This window comes from Bombina bombina, chromosome 6, assembly GCF_027579735.1.
Source record: "Bombina bombina isolate aBomBom1 chromosome 6, aBomBom1.pri, whole genome shotgun sequence".
In the NCBI taxonomy this organism is placed as follows: domain Eukaryota; kingdom Metazoa; phylum Chordata; class Amphibia; order Anura; family Bombinatoridae; genus Bombina; species Bombina bombina.
In genome coordinates this window covers 307,990,336-308,014,885 of record NC_069504.1, presented here as the reverse complement: position 1 = coordinate 308,014,885, position 24,550 = coordinate 307,990,336, and the positions used below count along the sequence as shown (strand labels likewise).

The 24,550-nt window shown below is 37.3% G+C and overlaps 1 protein-coding gene across 1 annotated transcript in view; it reads left to right on the top strand.

The window, feature by feature from the left end:
* The window catches only part of LRRIQ1 (leucine rich repeats and IQ motif containing 1), a 725,247-nt gene that overhangs the window by 27,665 nt on the left and 673,032 nt on the right, over positions 1–24,550 (top strand). Inside the window, exons 3-5 of the mRNA XM_053716929.1 lie at positions 9,696–9,790; positions 11,693–11,801; positions 13,993–14,222. Coding sequence (XP_053572904.1) covers positions 9,696–9,790; positions 11,693–11,801; positions 13,993–14,222 — 434 coding nt within the window. The remainder of the gene's footprint in view (positions 1–9,695; positions 9,791–11,692; positions 11,802–13,992; positions 14,223–24,550) is intronic.

Genomic DNA, 24,550 nt, shown 5'->3' with positions numbered 1-24,550 from the left:
GTCCAATAATAAGCACTCTCTGGATTTAAACACAGCAAATTTATTAAATTTGCTGTGTTTAAATCCAGAGAGTGCTTATTATTGGACCTTGATGAATATTTTTTGAGCACCCTGGTCTGGAGTGTTTATTTATATATATATATATATATATATATATATATATATATATATATATATATATATATATATATATATATATATATATATTGTGTGTGTGTTAAATTGTGTATATACACATACTAACATATAAATATATATGTATATAATTATATATGTTTACATTGCGGTCTATGGGAACACACAGTTTCCATAGACCGCAATGTAAAGGCACTTTTCAGTGGCATTTATTCTTTAACACCCCACTCCCACCAACTTTAAAGCCCCAAAAGTGCCTAGTGCAATTGGAATAATTTAGCTCTCCACTTGTAATCTAGCCCATAGATTGGGTGATGTTATGGGCAATCAGATCCCTTTATGTAGCCATATAGCAAGTGAGGGTGCAGTAGTTCTTTTACTTGGAACACCTTACAAAGACCTCAGGCTACTAACCTCAGACAAAAAGTGTATATGTGCATGCTTTTCACCATGTCTATGTTTTTGACTGTGCGAATGTGATATCTTTCTGCATTAATCAGAAGACTAGTAAATAATATCTTGCTCATTACTGCTTTGTGTGTTCTTCTGAAATACTTGTTCCTGTGTAAATTATTTAGATAGCGCACTGATTTTCAGACCTGTCCTCGGGCCTCCATAGCAGACAAGATTTTCATGATTGCCTGGGGGGAGAGCAGGTTAATAAACCATGTTTACTGATCAGCTTATTATTTCACCTGTGCTACTGTTCAGATATCCAGAAAATCTGGCCTGTTAGGGAGGCCTGAAGACAGGTTTGAAAACCAGTGAGAGCATTCGATTTTAAACAACTTAATAATTTATTTCAATTATCAATTTTTCTTTGTTCTCTTGATATCTTTTGTTGAAAAGCAGGGACATATGCTTTGGAGCCAGCCCATTTTTGGAGCACTATATGGCAGCAATTTTGCAAGATTGTTACCCATTTGCAAGAACACTAGATGGCAGCACTATTTTTTGCCATTTCGTACTCCAGATGCCTACCTAGGTATCTCTTCAACACAGTATATCACGGGAGTAAAGTAAATTTGATTAAAGAAGTAGATTAGTAACTGTTTTTTTAAAATTGTGTGCTCTGTCTGAATCACAAAAGAAAGTGTTAGGGTTTCATATTCCTTTAATAACACGTCTTGCTATAGAGTTGTTTTTGGAGCACAAACACACTTTTAAAGATACAGCGTACCTGTAGTCAATACAAACAAATCTTCACAATCTCACTCTCTTGCTCACTGTGCACCTCTCCTTATGTTTTTTTTTGTCTCTCCTGCTCTGACTGTTGCTCTGTGTTCCTGCTGAAGTACATTCTGCTGACTTAATAAAATAACCCTGAAAAATGCTACACAATGATTGCTTAATCAGTGTAAAAGTTCATGTATATCTGTCTCTAATAAGGCACAGCAAATGAAGCAAGGTAAACCTAAATGATGCTTTTTAATGAATAATTCAATAGACTGCAAAACAATGCAAATACTTCCAACAAAATGAAAGTGCTTTTAGAATATTTATTGTGTATACAGGTAGCCCTCAGTTTACGCCGGGGTTAGGTTCCAGAAGGAATGGTTGTAAATCGAAACCGTTGTAAATTGAAACCAAGTTTATAATGTAAGTCAATGGGAAGTGAGGGAGATAGGTTCCAGGCCCCTCTCAAAATTGTCATAAGTAACACCTAATACATTATTTTTAAAGCTTTGAAATGAAGACTTTAAATGCTAAACAGCATTATAAACCTAATAAAATAATCACACAACACAGAATATATCATTAAACTAAGTTAAATGAAAAAAAAATTGCTAAACAGCATTATAAACCTAATAAAATAATCACACAACACAGACTTCACTTGCATTTTTCTGCAAACAGTTCTTTCTATGCATTCCAATCTGGACTGATTTATAGACAGGAATCTTCCTTTTGAAATCTGCTGGATAGCTCAGGTCTGGTTAAACTGATTAATTTCAGCTTTCTTGGCTTTGCTGCAACACAAGCGGACAGCTCCACCTACTGGCTATTTTAATAAATGCACTGCTTCTCAATGCTTTTCAACAGCAGTCACATGACTGGAAAAAAGGTTTTTATTCTGAAACGGTGTAAATTGAACCGTTGTAAAATGAGGGCCACCTGTACTTGTCTTTTTTTAGTTGCTGTTATATTACGCATAAATAAAATGAATGTCCTTTTAACTAACTATACAATAAATGTTTCTCTGCTGCTTTCTAAAAGCTATACAGTTAAAACAATTTAAAGAGATATGAAAGTCAAAATTAAACTTTTTTGTGGTCAAATTGAATTATCTTTTTCTTTCATGTAATTGGCAAGAGTCCATGAGCTAGTGACGTATGGGATATACATTCCTACCAGGAGGAGCAAAGTTTCCCAAACCTCAAAATGCCTATAAATACACCTCTCACCACACCCACAATTCAGTTTTACAAACTTTGCCTCCTATGGAGGTGGTGAAGTAAGTTTGTGCTAAGATTTCTATGTTGATATGCGCTTCTCAGCATTTTGAAGCCTGGTTCCTCTCAGAGTACAGTGAATGTTAGAGGGATGTAAAGGGAGTATTACCTATTGAATGTAATGGTTTTCCTTACGGGAGATCTATTTCATAGGTTCTCTGTTATCGGTTGTAGAGATTCATCTCCTACCTCCCTTTTCAGATTGACGATATACTCTCAAATCGTAATACCGGAAATGGTAAATGGTACCATTTCCGGTATTACGATTTTGGCGCAAAAAATTTGGCGCAATCAAAGTCTAATATGATTGGTTAGAGAAGGGTATAAAGATCTTAGCTCACCCACACCATACCATAGTCTTGATAAAGGCCTCTACTGTGGGCCAAAACGCGTTGACAAAGTTATGGTGAGCTATTTTCCTTGATTATTGAATTATAATACAGTATTATACTATGTTATTATTTTTTATCTACAGGTATTGAAGATTTCCCAGAATTTTATTTTTATTTTTGGCTATTTTTATTTTATTTTTCATATATATATATATATATATATATATATATATATATATATATATATATATATATATATATATATATATATATATATATATTTCTCGTTTTTTCATTCTTTCACTTGGGACTACAACTTTTATACACAACTGCGTATACCCCCTTTTTTCACATCCAGAATCGTTTCAGATGCTAACCAATGACTTTTCTGTGATCACTCCCACTAGTTTGTGTACACACTAGTTGATTTGACTTTTGGATTTAATTTGTGGATTTAATTTTTTGGACTTATGTGTATCACCACTTTGGTTTGAACTTTTGGATTAATTAATTTTTGAATTTCTTGGACTTTTTGGTTCTGTTTGCATCACCACATTGGATCACAACAAATTGGATGGTTTAACATATATTTTTTAAATTTTTGGACTTATTAAGAGAATTCTCAGTCACAATTTTTATTTCTCACTTTTTGCAAGTGATACTTGGATATCACCACTTTCATGTTAATTGTTACTATTATTTTCCTGTCTATGTAATTTAATTGTTCATGAGACATTATATATATGTGCTACAACTCTCTCTATATATATATAACTGCCGGCGTTTCAGCATCAACATCACTTAGCACCACCAACATTTAGTGCTTATCTTAGTATGAGGTTCAGATTTAGACAACCCATTTTATGATACACCACTATCAACCCTAAGTGAATAAGCTACACACGTGTGTTTCTGTTTTATATGGTTTTATATTATATTTCCTGCAGTTCAGGTCAATAATACATTTGTTTTAATGATGCTCATGTTTTAACGTTCAATATTAAATACTTTTATGTACCTTTTAGAATCTTGTGCCACATATATGTTTCAATCTATGTATATATATTGATACAGCACAATTACCATAATTGTAGCTGAATTTCCGTACTATATCGTTAGTTACATTATCCACACTCAACCTTATCGGACCTTGCCTTCATTGGCGCTCCTTTCTGACTAACATTCTGTATATCTTTTTAATTGTGGGTATTTGGGGACCCACTCCAGACAGGAGCTATAGGTCCACATTTTTAGCGCTGTAAGACAAACACTATACCTGTTAATGTACAAGATATACCTGTGAATCTAAAATATTTTATTACTGATTCTATTCAGAAGGCTTTGTCTGCCATTCTACCTTCTAATAAACTTAAAAGGTCTTTTAAAAATTCTCATAAAGTTGATGACCGACAACATACTGAATTATCCTTCTCTGATGGGGATCTATCTGATTCAGAAGATCCTTCCACAGATATTGACACTGACAAATCTACTTATTTATTTAAAATGGAGTATATTCATTATTTGTTAAAAGAAGTGTTAATTACATTGGATATTGAGGAAACTAGTCCTCTTGATACTAAAATTAGTAAACGTTTAAATTCTGTTTATAAACCTCCTGTGGTTACTCCAGAGGTTTTTCCAGTTCCTGATGCTATTTCTAATCTGAGTTCTAAGGAATGGAATAAGGCCTGGTACTTCTTTTATTCCTTCTTCAAGGTTTAAAAAATGGTATCCTTTGCCAGCAGTTACATTGGTGTTTTTAGTACTTCTTTTAAAGATCCTTTAGATAGGAAACTTGAATCTTATCTAAGGAAAGCCTATTTATATTCTGGTCATCTTCTCAGGCCTGTAATTTCTTTGGCTGATGTTGCAGCTGCATCAACTTTTTGGTTGGAAAATGTAGCTCAACAAGAATTGGATTCTGATTTGTCTAGCATTGTTCGCTTGCTTCAACATGCTAATCATTTTATTTGTGATGCCATTTTTGATATCATCAAAATTGATGTTAAATCTATGTCTTTAGCTTTTTTAGCTAGAAGAGCTCTGTGGCTTAAATCTTGGAATGCTGACATGACTTCTAAGTCTAGATTGCTATCTCTTTCTTTCCAAGGTAATAAGTTATTTGGTTCTCAGTTGGATTCGATTATTTCAACTGTCATTGGGGGAAGGGAGTTTTTTTTGCCTCAGGATAAAAGACCTAAGGGTAAATCTAAAGCTTCTAACCGTTTTTGTTCCTTTCGACAAATTAAGGAACAGAAACCTAATCCTTCCCCCAAGGAATCTGTTTCCAGTTGGAAACCTTCTTCAAATTGGAATAAATCCAAGCCTTTTAAGAGACCAAAGCCAGCCCCCAAGTCCGCATGAAGGTGCGGCCCTCATTCCAGCTCAGCTGGTAGGGGGCAGATTAAGATTTTTCAAGGATGTTTGGACAAATTCTGTCCAAAATCAATGGATTCTGAGTATTGTCTCTCAGGGGTACCGAATAGGATTCAGAGTAAGACCTCCTGTGAGAAGATTTTTTCTCTCACGCATCCCAGCAAATCCAGTAAAAGCTCAGGCTTTCCTGAAGTGTGTTTCCGACCTGGAGTTTTCAGGGGTAATCATGCCGGTTCCGTTTGAAGAACAGGGTCTGGGGTTTTATTCAAATCTATTCATTGTCCCAAAAAAAGAAAATTAATTCAGACCAGTTCTAGATCTGAAAATTTTGAATTGTTTTGTAAGTGTACCAACTTTCAAAATAGTGACTATAAGGACTATTCTGCCTTTTGTTCAGCACGGGCATTATATGTCCACAATAGACTTACAGGATGCATATCTTCATATTCCGATTCATCCAGATCATTATCAGTTTCTGAGATTCTCTTTTCTAGACAAACATTACCAATTTGTCGCTCTTCCTTTTGGCCTAGCGACAGCTCCAAGAATCTTTTCAAAGGTTCTTGGTGCCCTACTCTCTGTAATCAGAGAGCGGGGTATTGCGGTGTTTCCTTATTTGGACGATATCTTTGTACTAGCTCAGTCTTTTCATTCTGCAGAATCTCACACAAATCAACTAGTGTTGTTTCTTCGAAAACATGGTTGGAGGATCAATTTACCAAAAAGTTATTTGATTCCTCAGACAAGGGTCACCTTTTTAGGTTTCCAGATAGATTGTGTCCATGACTGTCTCTAACAGACGTTTAAAATTGGTTTCATCCTGTCGGAACCTTCAGTCTCAGTCATTCCCTTCAGTAACTATGTGCATGGAAGTTTTAGGTCTCATGACTGCAGCATCGGACGCGATCCCCTATGCTCGTTTTCATATGAGACCTCTCCAGCTTTGTATGCTGAACCAATGGTGCAGGGATTATACAAGGATATCACAAATAATATCCTTAAATCCCAATGTTCGACTATCTCTGACTTGGTGGTTAAATCACCATTGTTTAGTTCTAGGGGCCTCTTTTGTTCGTCCAACCTGTACTGTGATCACAACAGATGCGAGTCTTTCAGGTTGGGGAGCTGTTTGGGGATCTCTAACAGCACAAGGGGTTTTGGAAATCTCAAGAGGCGAGATTACCATCAATATTTTGGAACTCCGTTTGATTTTCAGGGCTCTTCAGATTTGGCCTCTTTACCAATCAATATTTTGGAACTCAGTGCGATTTTCAGGGCTCTTCAGATTTGGCCTCTTTACCAATCAATATTTTGGAACTCTGTGCGATTTTCAGGGCTATTCAGATTTGGCCTCTGTTGAATAGAGAACCGTTCATTTGTTTTCAGACAGACAATATCACAACTGTGGCATATGTCAATCATCAGGGTGGGACTTGCAGTCCCCAAGCTATGAAGGAAGTATCCCGGATACTTGCTTGGGCGGAATCCAGCTCCTGTTTAATTTCTGCGATTCATATCCCAGGTATAGACAATTGGGAAGCGGATTATCTCAGCCGTTAGACTTTACATACGGGGGAGTGGTCCCTCCATCCAGGTGTGTTTTCTCAGGTTGTTGATATGTGGGGTCTTCCAGAAATAGATCTGATGGCTTCTCATCTAAACAAGAAACTTCCCAGGTACCTGTCCAGGTCCAGGGATCCTCAGGCGGAAGCAGTGGATGCGTTGACACTTCCTGCTTATATTTTCCCGCCTCTAGCTCTTCTTCCAAGAGTGATCTCCAAAATCATCATGGAGCAAAAAAAGTTTGTGTTGCTCCAGCATGGCCTCACAGGTTTTGGTATGCGGATCTTGTTTGGATGTCCAGTTGCCAACCTTGGCCACTTCCATTAAGGCCGGACCTTCTGTCTCAAGGTCCTTTTTTCCATCAGGATCTCAAATCATTACATTTGATGGTATGGAAATTGAACGCTTAGTACTTAGTCATGGCTACAGGCTCGTAAATCTGTTTCTAGAAAGATTTATTTTTGAGTTTGGAAGACTTATATTTCTTGGTGTTTTTCTCATAAATTCTCTTGGCATTCTTTTAGAATTTTACAGTTTCTTCAAGATGGTTTGGATAAGGGTTTGTCTGCATGTTCCTTGAAGGGACAGATCTCTGCTCTTTCTGTTTTATTTCACAGAAAGATTGCTAAGCTTCCTGATATTTGTACAGGCTTTGGTTCGTATCAAGCCTGTCATTAAATCAATCTCTCCTCCTTGGAGTCTTAATTTGGTTTTGAAGGCTTTACAGGCTTCTCCATTTGAGCCTATGCATTATTTGGACATCAAACTACTTTCTTGGAAAGTGTTGTTCCTTTTGGCCATCTCTTCTGCTAGAAGAGTTTCTGAATTATCTGATTTTTCCTGTGAATCTCCTTTACTGATTTTTCATCAGGATAAGGCGGTTTTGCAGACTTCATTTAAATTCTTACCTAAGGTTGTGAATTCTAATAACATTAATAGAGAAATTGTTGTCCCTTCCTTGTGTCCTAATCCTAAGAATTCTTTAGAGAGATCCTTACATTCTTTGGATGTGGTAAGAGCTTTGAAATATTATTTTGAAGCTACTAAAGATTTCAGGAAGACTTCTAGTGTATTTGTTATATTCTCTGGTTCTAGGAAAGGTCAGAAGGCTTCTGCCGTTTGCTTGGCATCATGGTTAAAGCCTTTAATTCATCAAGCTTATTTGGAGTCGGGTCAAGCCCCGCCTCAGAGAATTACAGCTCATTCTACTAGATCAGTCTCTATTTCATGGGCTTTTAAGAATGGAGCTTCAGTTGATCAGATTTGCAAAGCAGCAACTTGGTCTTCTTTGCATTCATTTACTAAATTCTACCATTTTGATGTATTTGCTTCTTCGGAAGCAGTTTTTGGTAGAAATCTTCTTCAGGCAGCTGTTTCAGTTTAATTCTTCTGCTTATGTTTTAAGTTTTTCTTTTCATTTATGAGAATACATTTATATTTTGGGTTGTAGATTAATTTTTTTCAGCGGAAAATGGCTGTTTTTATTTTATCCCTCCCTCTAGTGACTCTTGCGTGGAGTTCCACATCTTGGGTATTGCTATCCCATACGTCACTAGCTCACGGACTCTTGCCAATTACATGAAAGAAAACTATTTATTTCTTTCATATTGGAAAGAGTCCATGAGGCCCACCCTTTTTATGGTGGTTTTGATTTTTTTGTATAAAGCACCATTATTTCCAAATTCCTTTGTTAATGCTTTTTACTCCTTTCTTTATCACCCCACTACATGGCTATTCATTAAACTGAATTGTGGGTGTGGTGAGGGGTGCATTTATAGGCATTTTGAGGTTTGGGAAACTTTGCCCCTCCTGGTAGGATTGTATATCCCATACGTCACTCAGCTCATGGACTCTTGCCAATATGAAAGAAATTAATTTATCAGGTAAGTTCTTACATAAATTATGTTTTTCTTTTCTTCTAAAGCATATTGAAGTAGGCTCAGGAGCAGCAATGCACTCACCAGATGTGCTCAGCTAGGTCACAAAGGTGTATTGCTGCCCTAGATATTACTTGAACTATATAATTAAACCCTTTGCATGGGTTAAACATCAGTTTTATGTAAAATGCATTTGAACATTTTTATTTAAAAAAAATATAAGTTTTAAAATGATAGTGAAGTCAACATTAAAGGGATATATTTTATCTTGATTCAAATAGAACACTGGTTTTCAAACCTGTTCTCAGGCCTCCCCAACAGGCCAGGTTTTCAGGATTACCTTGGGTGAGAGCAGGTAAAATAACCATGGTTACTAAGCAGCTGATTATTTCACCTGTGCTTTAGTTCAGATATCCTCAAACTGTGGCCTGTTAAAAAAGGCCTGAGGACAGGTTTAAAAACCAGTGAGATAGAGCATGCATGCAATTTAAAGCAACATTCATACTTACATCTGTTATCTAACTTGCATTTTTCTAATTTGTTCTGTCCTTTCTTGAAAAGCACAACTAGGTATGCTCTAAAGTGGCAAGGCACTACAGTGATGTAGCTGCTAATTGGTGGCTGCAGATATGCCTCTTGTCATTGGTTCAGCTAGCTCCCAGTAGTACATTGCTACTACTTCAACAAAGTATACCAAGATAATGAAGCAAATTTGATAATATAAGTAACTTAGAAAGTTGTTTAAAATTGTATGCTCTCTCTGAATTGTGAAAGAAAAATGTTTTGGTTTAGTTGCTCTTATTGATGTCAGAAACATGTATGCTTCTATGACCTAAACATTTTTTGTCTTTGCATTGATTACATTTTTCTATTAGTGCAGCTTTTTAAGATCTATGTTATATTAATCATCAACCCTGTATAAAAATACATATTTTATATTTTTATATATTATTTAGGTGAATGTTTTAAATCCGTAACCTACCAAACATCTGATTATTTGGCCGAATTGGCTTCTGAATATGATGAAGAACCAGATGCTCTAAGGAAACGGGTATGTCAGATATTTATATTTGGGAAACTACAGAAAAATGTATACAAGATCTTCTTTTATAACATCAGTAATGGAAAATGGTCATGTAGCAAATTAATAAATTATTCACCTTCATTTTTCCCTCTAGGTTGCATATGCTAGACTTATTGTGGGTTTTATTTCTAGAGACAATAGACATTTTATGACAATAAAAAAAGTAATAATGGTGCCTGTTAAAACTTTTATAAAATGTTATTTAATCTTCCTTTTGTGTCATTGAAATTGCATTGAAATGTCACCAGATTTAAAAGGCTGATGTTAGAAAAGGTTGGAACTGGGATAGGAAACAAGGTCTAACCTAGGGGTTAACTGGAGGCTGTTTTAGCACTTCTTTTGTTAAGGGTGATGTAATATGAGGCCATAGAATCATTTTATATTTGTTTTTTATACTTTAAACATTAGCTGTTTAACCAGCTTCATTAAAGGAAAGTGTGTTGGTTAGTGGTTGTTGTCCATTAAAGGGATACTGAACTCAAATTTTTCTTTCATGTTTCAGATAGAGCATACAATTTTAAGCAACTTTCTAATTGACTCCTATTTATCATTTTTTCTTTGTGCTCTTAGTATCTTTATTTGAAAAAGCAAGAATGTAAGCTTAGGAGCCGGACCATTTTTGGTTCAGCACCCTGGGTAGTGCTTGCTGATTGGTGGCTACATTTAGCTTCTTAAAATTTAGTAAGGGGTTGATTCTGTGTACATAGAATTGCAGGGTAATAGTGGGACTAAACCTTCATGATTCAGATAGGACATGCAGTTTTAAACAACTTTCCAATGTATTTCTATTATCTCATTTGCTTCACTCTCTTGTTATTGTTTGTTGGAAAGTATACCTAGGTATGCTCAGGCACTGCAATGTACTATTGGGATCTAGCTTCTGATTGGTGGCTGCACATACAGTATATGCCTCGTATCTGTTTCTACTTCTTGTGCTTTTAAAAATTTGGCTTCAGTAGGGCAGATTTGTAATACAGAAACTTGGTCGTCCTTAAATACGTTTACTAAATTCCACCATTTTGACGTTTTTGCTTCTTCTAAAGAGGCCTTTGGTAGGAAAGTCCTCCAGGCAGCAGTGTCTGGAAATTAGAATCCTACCTTTTTTTTTTTTTTCTTTCCATTTTTATTCCGCCCATCATAACTTGTGGACTCCACAGCTTTGGTATAAGTTCCCATGTGTAATGAATCGTGGACCACCTTAAGAAAGAAAACAACATTTATGCTTACCTGATAAATTCATTTCTTTCATGGTGGTGAGAGGTTAAAGGGATAGAAAGGTCAAAACTGAAATGTGCGTGAATGTATTGCAATGTGAAATAGAAGCATTTTTGCAATATGCTTCCATTAGTAAGAATGCTTCTAGTAAAAGCAATTACTGATTTACTACTGGCATACGCACATATGCTGTGCGGTCTGTGGACCAGTATGCAAGCTCAGAGAACTGAAGATGTTGTGTATTCCTTCTGTGAATGCGTACTTTGTGTCATACTAGCCACCACTGGCAATCTGAGAAGGTGTGGTGCTCGGGCCCTCACAGGATATGTGTGTATGCCGCAGAAAAACATTAAGAACTTGTATTACAAGTATTTTTGATAATGGAAGTAAATTGGAAAAAAATGTAAACTCTTCACTGTGTTATAGGCTGACAAAATAGGTAATTTGCTTTCTACCAAAGGAAAATCCCATGTCTTAGGTGTTTGTTTTTTTAGTTTCAGCATCTCTTGAATAACTCTAAATTCAGCTCTGCTTTTCCAGGCCTATCAATTTTAAATAGATTTTGCTCCTTTCTCTGCAGCCTTCTGTTTCTTTATTTTCTATCCATTAATTAATTATTATATGTTAACATTGTTTGCTTTCTTCATTTCATAGATACTTGCTGATCTAGAAGAAGATGACAAAAGAGACCAGTCCAGTTCTGCTCCAGAAAATGATCTTAGTGAGAACGAAACTCCAGGCAATAACCTGGCAAACAAACTGGGTATTTAATGCATTCATTGTATTGTTAAAGGGACAGTCAACACCGGAATTTTTGTTGTTTAAAAAGATAGATAATCCCTTTATTACCCATTCCCCAGTTTTGCATAACCAACACAGTTATAATACACGTTTTACCTCTGTAATTACCTTGTATCTAAGCCTCTGCAGACTGCCCCCTTATTTCAGTTCTTTTGACAGACTTGCATTTTAGCCAATCAGTGCTCACTCCTCGGTAAGTTCATGTGCGTGTGCTCAATGTTATCTATATGAAACACATGAACTATCGCCCTCTAGTGGTGAAAAACTGCATTCAGATTAGAGACGGCCTTCGAGGTCTAAATAAGCATATGAACCCCCTAGGTTTAGCTTTTAACTAAGAATACCAAGAGAACAAAGCAAAATTGTTGATAAAAGTAAAATGGAAAGTTGTTTAAAATTACATGCCCTATTTAAATCATGAAAGTTTTTTTTTTTTTTTTTGGACTTCACTGTCCCTTTAATGTTAAGGAGCATAACACATACTATGTAGACACAATGGTGTTGATTTTTATATTTGCTATACAAATTGTATTAAAAGTGCATGAAACTCAATTTTTTTATTTCATGATTCAGATAGAACATACCACTTTCCAATTTAGTGCTGTTATCTAATTTCCTTAATTCTCTTGTTATTATTTGTTGAAAAGCATACCTATGTAGTCTCAGGAGCAGCAATACACTACTGGGAACTAACTGCTGATTGATGGTGGTTGCACATATGTGCCTCTTGTCATTGGCTCGCCTGATGGGTTCATTTATTTCTTAGTTTATTCTTCTGTTTTAATCAATATCTATGTGTTAATAAGTATTGCATTTTAAATATATAATTGTTAAATTTAGACCTATTTACATTAAAACCCAAAATGTTTCTTTCATGATTCAGATACAATTTTAATTAACTTTGTAATTTACATTTATTATCTAATTTGCTTTGTTCTCATGGTATCCTTTTGTTGAAAAGAATACCTAGGTAGGCTCAGGAACTGCAATGCATTAGTGGGAGCTAGCTGCTGATTGGTGACTGTGCATATGCCTCTTTTTACTGGCTTACTCAGTGTGTTCAACTAGCTCCCAGTAGTGCATTGCTGCTCCTTCAACAAAGGATATTGAGAGAACTAAGTATATTTGAAAATAGAAGTAAATGAGAAAGTTGTTTAAAATTGTATGCTTTGTCTGAATTATTAAATACATTTTTTGGGTTTCATGTCCCTTTAAAGGGATATTAAACTCTTTAAGAATGTAATATAAAATGTTTAATTATATGTAGTAAACAACTTTTCAATATACTGTAATTTAATTATTTTGTTCCCTTTTTCTGTAATTTACTTCTTAAAATGGGGGCTTTTCTATTTCTGTTGCAAGTGCAGACTCAAGATTTAGCAATGCTATATTCTACCCAGTCATTGGTTGCACACTCTATTTATAACTGTCCCTTATTGGCCTCTGCAGGAATCCTGGATCACATTGAAACTAAAACTTAAAAATTATTTTTTCAATATGTATACAACTAATATAATTTTTAAAAATAAATCTGCGTATTATTCTCATGCTAATCTTTGCTTTGCCAACATTGTTCTATCATTTATTTAATTGAAGAATCCATGTTCAAATATTGTTGTTCAGTTATTAAAAATCCTTTATGTAAAGTCATCTGTTATAGTCAATGTTTCCTTAAAGTAAAGGTCCATTTTGATGAATTAGTGCCCGGTTTTTAATAATCCTATTAAAAACAAGGGCACTTTAATTCATCAAAATTGACATTTCACTGTTTTCTTCAAAAACGTATCTTTTAATCCTGAATGCCGCTCCAGCGATTCCCCCGGCCGTCAGAAGCCTCTGCAGACGTCAGAAATGACGAATCGGGCTTCCTCCAATCACAGCTCCCCCCCGGGGGAATCTTGGCCTGATGGAGGAAGCCGGATTCGTCATTTTGGACCCGCGAAGACAGCTTGCGACGGGCGGAGGATTAAAAGGTAAGTTATTGAAGAAAACAGTGAAATGTCAATTTTGATGAATTAAAGTGCCCTTGTTTTTAATAGGTTTATTAAAAACCGGGCACTAATTCATCAAAATGGACCTTCACTTTAAGGCAGTAGCCCCCAAATATCTGTGCTGTACATTCTATAGTGACAACTTTACTTTTTTAATTGTAGGCAGTGGGGACATTGCTTTAAACCTTGATTATATTGAAGTAGAAGAAAATTGTAGACAACAACTGTTGCAGTGGGAAACTGAGCAAGAGAAACAACATGAAGAAACAAAGAACAAGCTGATTTCTCAAAGACAAATGCTACAAAAGCAAATGCAAGAACAACTGGAAAGGAGTGAAAACCGGAGAAAGGAATTTGAGAACAAAACTTCCATGTTAAATATTCTTCATAAAGTAAGTAGTACTTAGTTTTATTTCATACATGCAACGTTTACTTAATTAACCCTATTGTGTCCCACACGTTTTTAATTTATTCTATGATGCTATGGGAAAAACATATTTAGGAATACATTTTAGTATTTTTTTTTTTTTTTGTAAACTAGATTACTAGCTCACTCAATTATTAATAGCAGTACTTTTTATTTCAAACTTTCATTAGCCTGAGATGAATTGCTTTTCTTTCTCATCCTGTTTACCAAATGTGTAGACTTGCAATACCTTGACCTGCCTGTAGCTTTATCCATGTGAACTTTTGTGTATGTGTGTGTGTGTATGTATGTATGTGTGTGTGTATGTATGTATGTGTGTGTGTGTGTATGTATGTATGTGTGTGTGTGTGTATGTGTATGTGTGTATAGATTTTTATTATATATGTGGAACATTCTCACTTGTTTCTTTTATGCTTTTCTTTGCCTCTTCTTTCTACCTAATTCCTTGCATATAATAGCATCTTATCTTTCTGATGTTTACAAAGAAGCACCACAAGCTAAAACAAACTTTCATTCTCTGCTTTTATTTTGTCTTGGATGTCGTAAATTTAAATTACAGTGTTATAAAGAGGGTATCTCCCTATGCTATGTTGTTAAGCACCCCGTAAAAAAAATGAGTACAGGAGTGAATGTATGTTAAATCTAGCAGATAGACCAAAAACCCTAATAAACAATTAAGAAATAAATTTATGCATTCTAATAATATACAACCAGGGAATTCCTTTTATACACAAATAACTTTAATCTCTATTAATTTTCTGTCTCGAACCCTCTTTATACAGACCAATCACCTAGGTCTCTATGGTCTCTTTGGTGTGATCTCCTTTTAAGAACACTACCCTGTAATATAAAAGGGACATGAAAGCCAATATTACATTTTCGCAATTAAAATAGAGCATGCAAATTTAAAAAAAAATCCTTTTTACTTCTATTATCAATTTAAAATTATTTTCTTGGTATCTGTTGTTAAAGAGAGTATCCATGTTAGCAAACACTGCTGCCAGAACACCTGTGCACACTCCTGAGCCTACCTAATTATGCTTTTAATCAAATACTGTATTCTACAGCGTGCATATAGGGTCTACAGCGTGCATATAGGGTCTTTCTGTATTTTGGTTGCATTCCTCTTGAAAAACACCAAAATACCTAAATTCTTATGGAACCATATTTTGCAACACAGTGGTTCTAGCTATTAATCTATCCCTGTTACTTTACATAGTCTAGTAGTTGAAGAGAGCAACAATCGAACACTAGCTAGGGAGAAAATATCACTCCACTGTGGCAAGTGAGAAGGATGTCAAATCGTCTGTAGTGTACATCCACCTGCTAGCTAAAACCATTGAATAATTAAAACAAAATTGTCAATATGTGTAGAACCATCCTTATAGTACACTACTATAAAGAGTAAAGAGAGAAGAAGAAAAAAAAAAATTATCAAAAATTAGTCTCCCCCCCACATATACACACATACTACTGTGCAAAAGCTTTAGGCAGGTGTCAAAAATGTCTGTAAAGTAAGTAAAATAAAAATATCAATAGTTTATTTTTTCTCAATTAAACAAAATGCAAATTATGTGAAATTAAAAAAATATCTAAATCAAATGAATATTTGGTGTGACCACCCTTTGCCTTACAAACCGCATCAGTTTTAGCTACACCTACACACCGTTTTTTAAGAAACTCTGCAGGAAGGTTGTTCCAAAATCTGTGATTTTATGCAGGCTCAATTGCTTCTGTCTCCTCATGTTATTTCAGACAAACTCGATGTTGGGATCAGGACTCCTTGTTCTTTTTTCACGCTGATGATAGTTTTCTTCATAAATGGAAAGAGTCCACAGCTGCATTCATTACTTTTGGGAATTCAGAACCTGGCCACCAGGAGGAGGCAAAGACACCCCAACCAAAGGCTTAAATACCTCTCCCACCCCCCTCATTCTTTGCCTTTCATCCGAAGGGTAGTACTCTTCGGCATGGGACTGGAGTTTTAAGTAGTCCTGTTAGCCTCTCAGTGAGAGCATGGGTGAAAGTTATAGTCCGGAGATGCAGGGAGAGTCTTTCTGCGAAACCATCCCGACTCATATTAACAGCTCAAGAAGCAATCCGCGTTGACCAGTTTCGCTGCCTGCTTTTTCTCTCAAGTTCATGGCAGAAGCAACGCTACTATCTGTCGCACTTGAAGGTCCGTGTTCCTGTTCCACGGCGTAGATTCCGATAAGATCGTTTCATTTTACTTTCATCATGGATGTATTGTAATTACAATTGGTTATCCGAGTGGGGCTACATCCTTTCGGGGATAACTTTAACATAGGTGAGGCTCCTTTTTGTATCTCGGAATCAAGGGTTAATATCTCCTGAGGGGGGTTATTGAACAGAGGGGTTTATAATCATGTTTGTTATGTGATTTTGTCTGCTACTGTGTAAAGTTGCTTCGGCTCATGGCTATTTATAATTATTATCAGGAATTTGTAGAGCGCCAACAGATACATAACGGCCTATGTCTAGGGACGCACCCTTTACAGTCGGGTTCACTTTTGCCTGGACTGCACGGTTTACCTTGCGACCGGGCGTGGCACATTTTTGCTCTCCATTTCCGCATTCCTGACCGTGTGGCGACGGAGAAATCCTGGTCCGCTGGTGTCTGGTTCCATGGAGGTTGTGAGTTCCCCAGCCATTGGGGGTGTAAGGTGCCATTTAGATTTTTCTTATTGGTCCATTTTTATTCAATATCTCAGTTATGGAGGATTCTGATTTTTGGAGACGGATGTCTCTGATTCAGACTCTACTTCTTGCAAAGAAGATGAATTGGCCCGGGTGATACATGCCCATCAGTTATGTTCCTAATGTCGTTTTAGAGTGCTCTGTTCCTCGGGATTGGGGAATCGGGTGCCCACTGAGTCATCCGCCTCTGGGGATTCTATTTCCCACGAGACGAGTTCCCTACCACCAACTCTTACTACGCATGCAGGTAACCCAAACGCTACTTATCCTTCTATGGAGTGTGGCTTGTTCCCACCGGAGGTTATGACACGGTTCCGCATGGCCATATCTTTGGCGCTGGTGCATTTGCACCTCCCGGAATTGTGCTTACAATATTGTCCGTGTTCCGTTTACTGGGGCTTGTCAGGCATGGGATTGCCTGGTCCAGTTCAGCCCTCCGGAGGAGCGACTGCTCCTGAGGCCTCAGGGGCTCAATCTTCGGGGCCCGTGTTTTCTTTTGTCCTGGCGGAGGTATGTTGTGCCTTTCGTTATAGACTGGCTCACCTTTGTGTTCTACTGAGGCACAGTTTGGCGTTGCTGGAGGATCCCACTCTTAATGGGTCTGGGAATTCTCCGTCTTAATCTTCGACTGGCTGCTTGCATAGACATAAAGGGATAAAGTAATCTTCTTATAGCCTTTGTTATTTGTGTATCCTTTTCCAGTTCTGAGCTTGGAAGTCTTGGACACCTGTTGGGCTGGTACTGTGGGTCTGTCCGTTCTTCCTGGGCGATAACCTACGGGTTGCCTTATCTTTTATTTTAATTTAGTAAGGATGATTTTTATTGGTCTAAAGCTCATTTTGGTGTGTGTGTTTCCTTCGGGAACTTTCTTCTCTGGAATTGATACTCACGATTTTGTGGTCACTCTTTACTTTTACAAGAGTGAGGACGTACTAGTCCTATGTTCTGTCTGACAGTTTTTTATCCCTCCATCTTGGTGGAGACTCTCTGTGGCCTTGACAGTGCTGGGACCTTTGGTTTCAGGCTGGTCCTGACTGGGTACAAATCCTTCTGTCTTTGAGGCCTAGTTCAGACACATGGCAACTTTTTATGTCCGGCTGGACCGGTGAGGGCGCCTAGTGATCACAATATGATTTGTGTTGTTTACTTATTTTACAAGCTTCAACTAGCATCCTTAGAGGACTTGATGGTCCGTGGTTGCTTAGGGGCATGGGGGATTGGTTCAGTCCTCATTCGCCTTTCAAGTTAGTGGGCGGGACTCCATTGAAATCCATGGCGACATGCTCAGTCATTTCCGATTTTTCCAGGAAGTAGGGTGTTCCTTGCCATTGTGGGTTGAAGGCTTGGAAGATTAAGTCCTACGGTTTTGCCTCTCTTTGGAAGTGTCCTTTTAGGACTTGTTCCTTTTAGAGGTTCTCTTCCTTTGGGTCGAGACTTTCTGGACTTCGTCCGTCCGTTTTTTCGGGAGGCTTTGGCTGCTTAATTAGGAAGTGAAGGCCGTGAGGCTCTGTCTTCCTTTGGGAGTTAGTCGTCTCCATATCAGGGGAGATAGGAGGTGTTGTTTCTTTTTCCAAGTTTTTTGCTTAAAGGGACACTGAACCCCAAAATTTTCTTTCATGATTCAGATAGAGCATGCAATTTTAAGCAACTTTCTAATTTACTCCTACTATCAAATTGTCTTCAATGCCGGCCCATTTTTGGTGAACAACCTGGCTTGCCCTTTCTGATTGGCCAGCACCAATAAACAAGTGCTATCCAAGGTCCTGAACCAACAATTGGCTGGCTTATTAGCTTAGATGCCTTCTTTTTCAAATAAAGATAGCAAGAGAACGAAGAAAAATTGATAATAGGAGTAAATTAGAAAGTTGCTTAAAATTGCATGCTCTATGTAAATCACAAAAGAAAAAAAATTGGGTTCAGTGTCCCTTTTTAACCCCTTAGTGACCAGACCACTTTTCAATTTGTTGACCATCTGGGACCAAGGCTATTTTTGCATTTCTGCGATGTTTGTGTTTAACTGTAATTTTCCTCTTACTCATTTACTGTACCCACACATATTATATACTGTTTTTCTCGCCATTAAATGGACTTTCTAAAGATATGATTATTTTCATCATATCTTATAATTTACTATAAAAAAAAATATAAAATATGAGGAAAAAATGAAAAAAAATGCACTTTTTCTAACTTTGAGCCCCAAAATCTCTTACACATCTACAACCACCATAAAATACCAATGCTAAACAGTTTCTAAATTTTGTCCTGAGTTTATAAATACCCAATGTTTACATGTTCTTTGCTTTTTTTGCAAGTTATAGGGCAATAAGTACAAGTAGCGCTTTGCTATTTCAAAACCATGTTTTTTCAAAATTGGCGATAGTTACATTGTAACACCAATATCTGTCATGAATCCCTGAATAACCCTTCAAATGTATATATTTTTTAAAAGAAGACAACCTAAGGTATTAAACTTGGGGTATTTTGACTTTTTTCATGCAACCATTTTACCACCAATCTATGCCAAAGTTTGGGGGGGAAAAAAAAAAAATTGATTTTTTGACAAAATAGCAATTTAAGAATACATTTACTGATAATATTAAGGGTTACTGCCAAATAACACCCTCATATGTCTTCAGCAGCATCTCCTGGGTACAGTGATACCACCCATGTATAGGTGTGTCGGGTTCTCGGGGGGCTAAAAGCTCTTATTTTTAGGGAGCGCATTCCAGTTTTTCAACTTGGAATTTTCACATCGGTCATCATGCACCCATGTCCTATTTGGGACATTTCTGAAGCTGGTCAATGGAATTTACCCCCATCAAACCATATATTTTTGAAAAGTAGACACCCTAGGGTATTTCAAATGCTTGTATTTTAACACTTTCCATGCACTAATTCAACCACCAGTCTTTGTCAAACTTTTGGGTAGTCATTATTTTGTGTTATTTTTCACACACATTGTACTTTAGGCATGGATTCTCAGTTCCTGTTATGTGTTACTGCCAAAAAACACCTCAATATGTGTTCAACAACATCTCCTGAGTACAGTGATACCACCCATGTATAGGTGTGTCGGGTTCTCTGGGGGCTAAAAGGCCTTAATTTTAGGAAGCGCATTCCAGTTTTTCAACTTGGAATTTTCACATCGGTCATCATGCACCCATGTCCTATTTGGGACATTTCTGAAGCTGGCCAATGGAATTTACCCCCATCAAACCATATATTTTTGAAAAGTAGACACCCTAGGGTATTTCAAATGCTGGTATTTTAACACTTTCCATGCACTAATTCAACCACCAGTCTTTGTCAAACTTTTGGGTAGTCATTTTTTTGTGTTATTTTTCACACACATTGTACTTTAGGCATGGATTCTCAGTTCCTGTTATGTGTTACTGCCAAAAAACACCTCAATATGTGTTCAACAACATCTCCTGAGTACAGTGATACCACCCATGTATAGGTGTGTTGGGTTCTCTGGGGGCTAGAAGGCCTTATTTTTAGGAAGCGCATTCCATTTTTTACACTTCCCATTTTCACATCCCATGCACCCATGTTCTATTTAAGACATTTCTGAAGCCGGCCAATGTAATTTACCCCCATAAAACCATATATTTTTGAAAAGTAGACATCCTAGGGTATTTCAAATGCAGGTGTTTTAACACTTTCCATACACTAATTCAACCACTAGTCTTTGTTAAACTATTGGGCATTCATTTCTTTGTGTTATTTTTCACATACATTGTACTTTAGACATGGATTCACAGCTCCTGTTATGTGTTACTACCAAAGAAGACACCAATATGTGGTCACCAACATCTCCTGAGTTCAGTGATACCACCTATGCATAGGTTTGGTGGCTTGTTTGGGCGGTGCAATGCCAAATGTCTGACATGTGTTTGTGATTTTTTTTCACATTTAACATATTTTCTTTGCCTATCGTCTTTTTTGGGGGTCTTTTAACATACCCCAATTTATTTGTTTTCCATAAATGTGATTATATTTAAAAAGTTGACCCCCCAAGGTATTATACATGGAGTGGTTTGATGACTTTGATGCAACCGTTTTAGCCCAAAAAATTGGAGAAAGTATATGGTGGTAATTTTTCAATTTTCATTGTTACAGACACATTGCTTTTTTACTATGATTTAGGAGAGACTGTTGTAAGTTATTGCAAAAGAATACTTCAGGTTGTTTTCTGCAAGGCACCCTGAGTACACCTATGCCCCCCATGCATAGGTTTGCCAGGATTTTGGGAAGGTTATGTTACATGATTTTAGTTATTAAAAATGAGAGTATTTCTTCTGATAGGCCTATCTTTAGTTTGGGGCCTATCACATACCCCACTTTTATTTATTGCATTCAAAGTGTATATTTTTTAAATGTTGACACCCCAAGGTATTGTATATGGTGTGCTTTGATGCCTTTGAAGCAACCGTTTTAGCCCAAAAAATTGGAGAAAGTATATGGTGGTAATTTTTCAATTTTCATTTTTACAGACACATTGCTTTTTGACTATGATTTAGGAGAGATTGTTGTAAGTTATTGCAAAAGAATACTTCAGGTTGTTTTCTGCAAGGCACCCTGAGTACACCTATGCCCCCCATGCATAGGTTTGCCAGGATTTTGGGAAGGTTATGTTACAATTTTATGACTTGTGATTTTAGTTATTAAAAATGAGAGTATTTCTTCTGATAGGCCTATCTTTAGTTTGGGGCCTATCGCATACCCCACTTTTATTTATTGCATTCAAAGTGTATATTTTTTAAATGTTGACACCCCAAGGTATTGTATATGGTGTGCTTTGATGCCTTTGAAGCAACCGTTTTAGCCCAAAAAATTGGAGAAAGTATATGGTGGTAATTTTTCAATTTTCATTTTTACAGACACATTGCTTTTTGACTATGATTTAGGAGAGATTGTTGTAAGTTATTGCAAAAGAATACTTCAGGTTGTTTTCTGCAAGGCACCCTGAGTACACCTATGCCCCCCATGCATAGGTTTGCCAGGATTTTGGGAAGGTTATGTTACAATTTTATGACTTGTGATTTTAGTTATTAAAAATGAGAGTATTTCTTCTGATAGGCCTATCTTTAGTTTGGGGCCTATCGCATACCCCACTTTTATTTATTGCATTCAAAGTGTATATTTTTTAAATGTTGACACCCCAAGGTATTGTATATGGTGTGCTTTGATGCCTTTGAAGCAACCGTTTTAGCCCAAAAAATTGGAGAAAGTGTATGGTGGTAATTTTTCAATTTTCATTTTTACAGACACATTGCTTTTTGACTATAATTTAGGAGAGACTGTTGTAAGTTATTACAAAAACATACTTCAAGTTGTTTTCTGCAAGGCACCCTGAGAACACCTATGTCCCCCATGCATAGGTTTGACAGGGGTTTTGGTTAAAAAAAAAACAGGCCCAATTTTAGAAAAAAATAGAGTAGTGAAATGTAAAAATCTGGCACAGTAAAAGTAAAAAAACCAAAAAAACATCTAACTGTAAACATAACCAAAAAAAATATATATATATATATGTAACAGCAAATGTATTTATTTTTTTAAAAATTGACCATTGTATGGTACCGCTTGAAGCAGTCCCCAATGCAGAGTGCAGGCTGTCCAGGGCAATCAGGACAGTATTATATGGTGTCCCTTCTCTTCCCCCTCTTGGTACAGACTCTGCATTTTTTTGTGGTTTCTGCTTTGTGGCAGTAGGGGGGATTTTAAAAATAAAATGGGTAGCCCCAACTCTGCTCTCTCCCATCACCGCCCGGGGAGCAGGTGCATCATGGTACAAAATCCCCGTAATAATCTGGAGCTGAAACTGTAAAAAAGTCTTTTTAACTCTGGGGTTTGCTTTTTTGAACAACAAAAAAGCGTTGTGGGTTGCAATCTGCATTAGGTAAATTGCAACCTTTTTGTACCAGGCCCTTGTCTTCTGCATAATTAGGTAGGGCTGCAGCAGCTGATCAGCCAGATCAACCCCACCCATATGCCGGTTATAAGACTTGATGCACACTGGCTTCCTTATGATCTCAGCTCTGCCACGTACAGAAACCGCCACCGTCCTCTCTGTGTGGATGGTGGTAAGAAGGTATACATCCTTCTTGTCTCTGTACTTCAGTGCCAACAGCTCCTCTTGGCGCAGAGCTGAGGTCTCCCCCCTTCGTAGCCGGGTGCGAACAAGCTGTCCTGGGAAACCTGCGCGGTTCTTTTTAATTGTACCGCAAGCTACTGTATCAAAGCAATACAGTAGCTTGAACAAAAGGACACTTGTATAAAAATTGTCTAAGTACAAGTGATACCCTTTGTTCATTAGGGGTAATATCAGGTCCCAGACAATCTTGCCAGTGGTTCCCATATGTTCTGGGCAACCTGGAGGGTCAAGGTGGCTATCCTTTCCCTCATACACCCGGAAGGCCTGAGTATACCCAGTCTCGCTGTCACAGAGCTTATACACCTTTACCCCATATCTGGAGCGTTTGGAAGGAATATACTGCTTGAATCCCAGCCTTCCCTTATACTTCATTAGGGATTCATCAACGCATATATTCCTTCCAGGTGTATAAGCCTCTGCAAACCTGGCAGAAAAGTGGGTTATCAGGGGGCGGATTTTATGCAGCCTGTCAAATTGGGGATGCTCCCTAGGGGGGCACAGGCTGTTGTCGCTGAAGTGCATGAAATGCAGAATCATTTCATACCTCTTCCTCGACATAGTCTGGGAGAAAATGGGGGTAGAGCAGATGGGGCTAGTACTCCAGTAGGAGCGAATGGAGGGTTTCTTTATGATGCCCATCAGCATAGTCAATGCCCAGAATTTTTTGAATTCTGGCACATTGATGGGGGCCCATTGCTGCTTTGCCAAATATGTTCCAGGCTTTGCAGCACGGAACTGATGGGCATATAAATTAGTTTGGGCGACAATGTTCCCCAATATATCATCGCCCAGAAACACTTCCAGAAACTGCTGGGGGCTAAAACCTGCCACATCTATATTTATGCCAGCATTTGCTGTGAAGGGTGGGATATCTGGCCTCTGGAGATGAGGCGTTACCCACTCTTCAGCAGCAATGGCAGCAACACGCCTCCTTCTGGCAGGGGGGCTAGCAGGGGGGCTAGCAGCCACAGATACATCACTATCAGTTGAGACTGCATCTAGTGATGTATCTGAGCACATGGCAGGGTCAAAATTGGGGTCTGAGTCAGAAATAGAGGCATCTGACTCTGACGCAAGGATGGCATACGCCTCCTCAGCACTATATCTTTTCTGTGACATTTTTGTATCTGTCACAGAAAAAAATTACTAAAAAAAATTAAATTAACTAAATTAACTAGCAAAAAAGTACAGCTATGCTACTGCCAGTGATTTATAGCGATCACTGGCAAGCTAGAGGTTAATGGCTCTGAAAATTAAATTAAATTAACTAAATGTTTCTGAAAAGAGCCTTTGGGTTTTTAAAAAATTACAACAACAAAATTAACCCCTAAAAAAATGCACAGACAGCAAAAAAGTACAGCTATGCAACTCAGCTATGCTACTGCCAGTGATTTATAGCGATCACTGGCAAGCTAGAG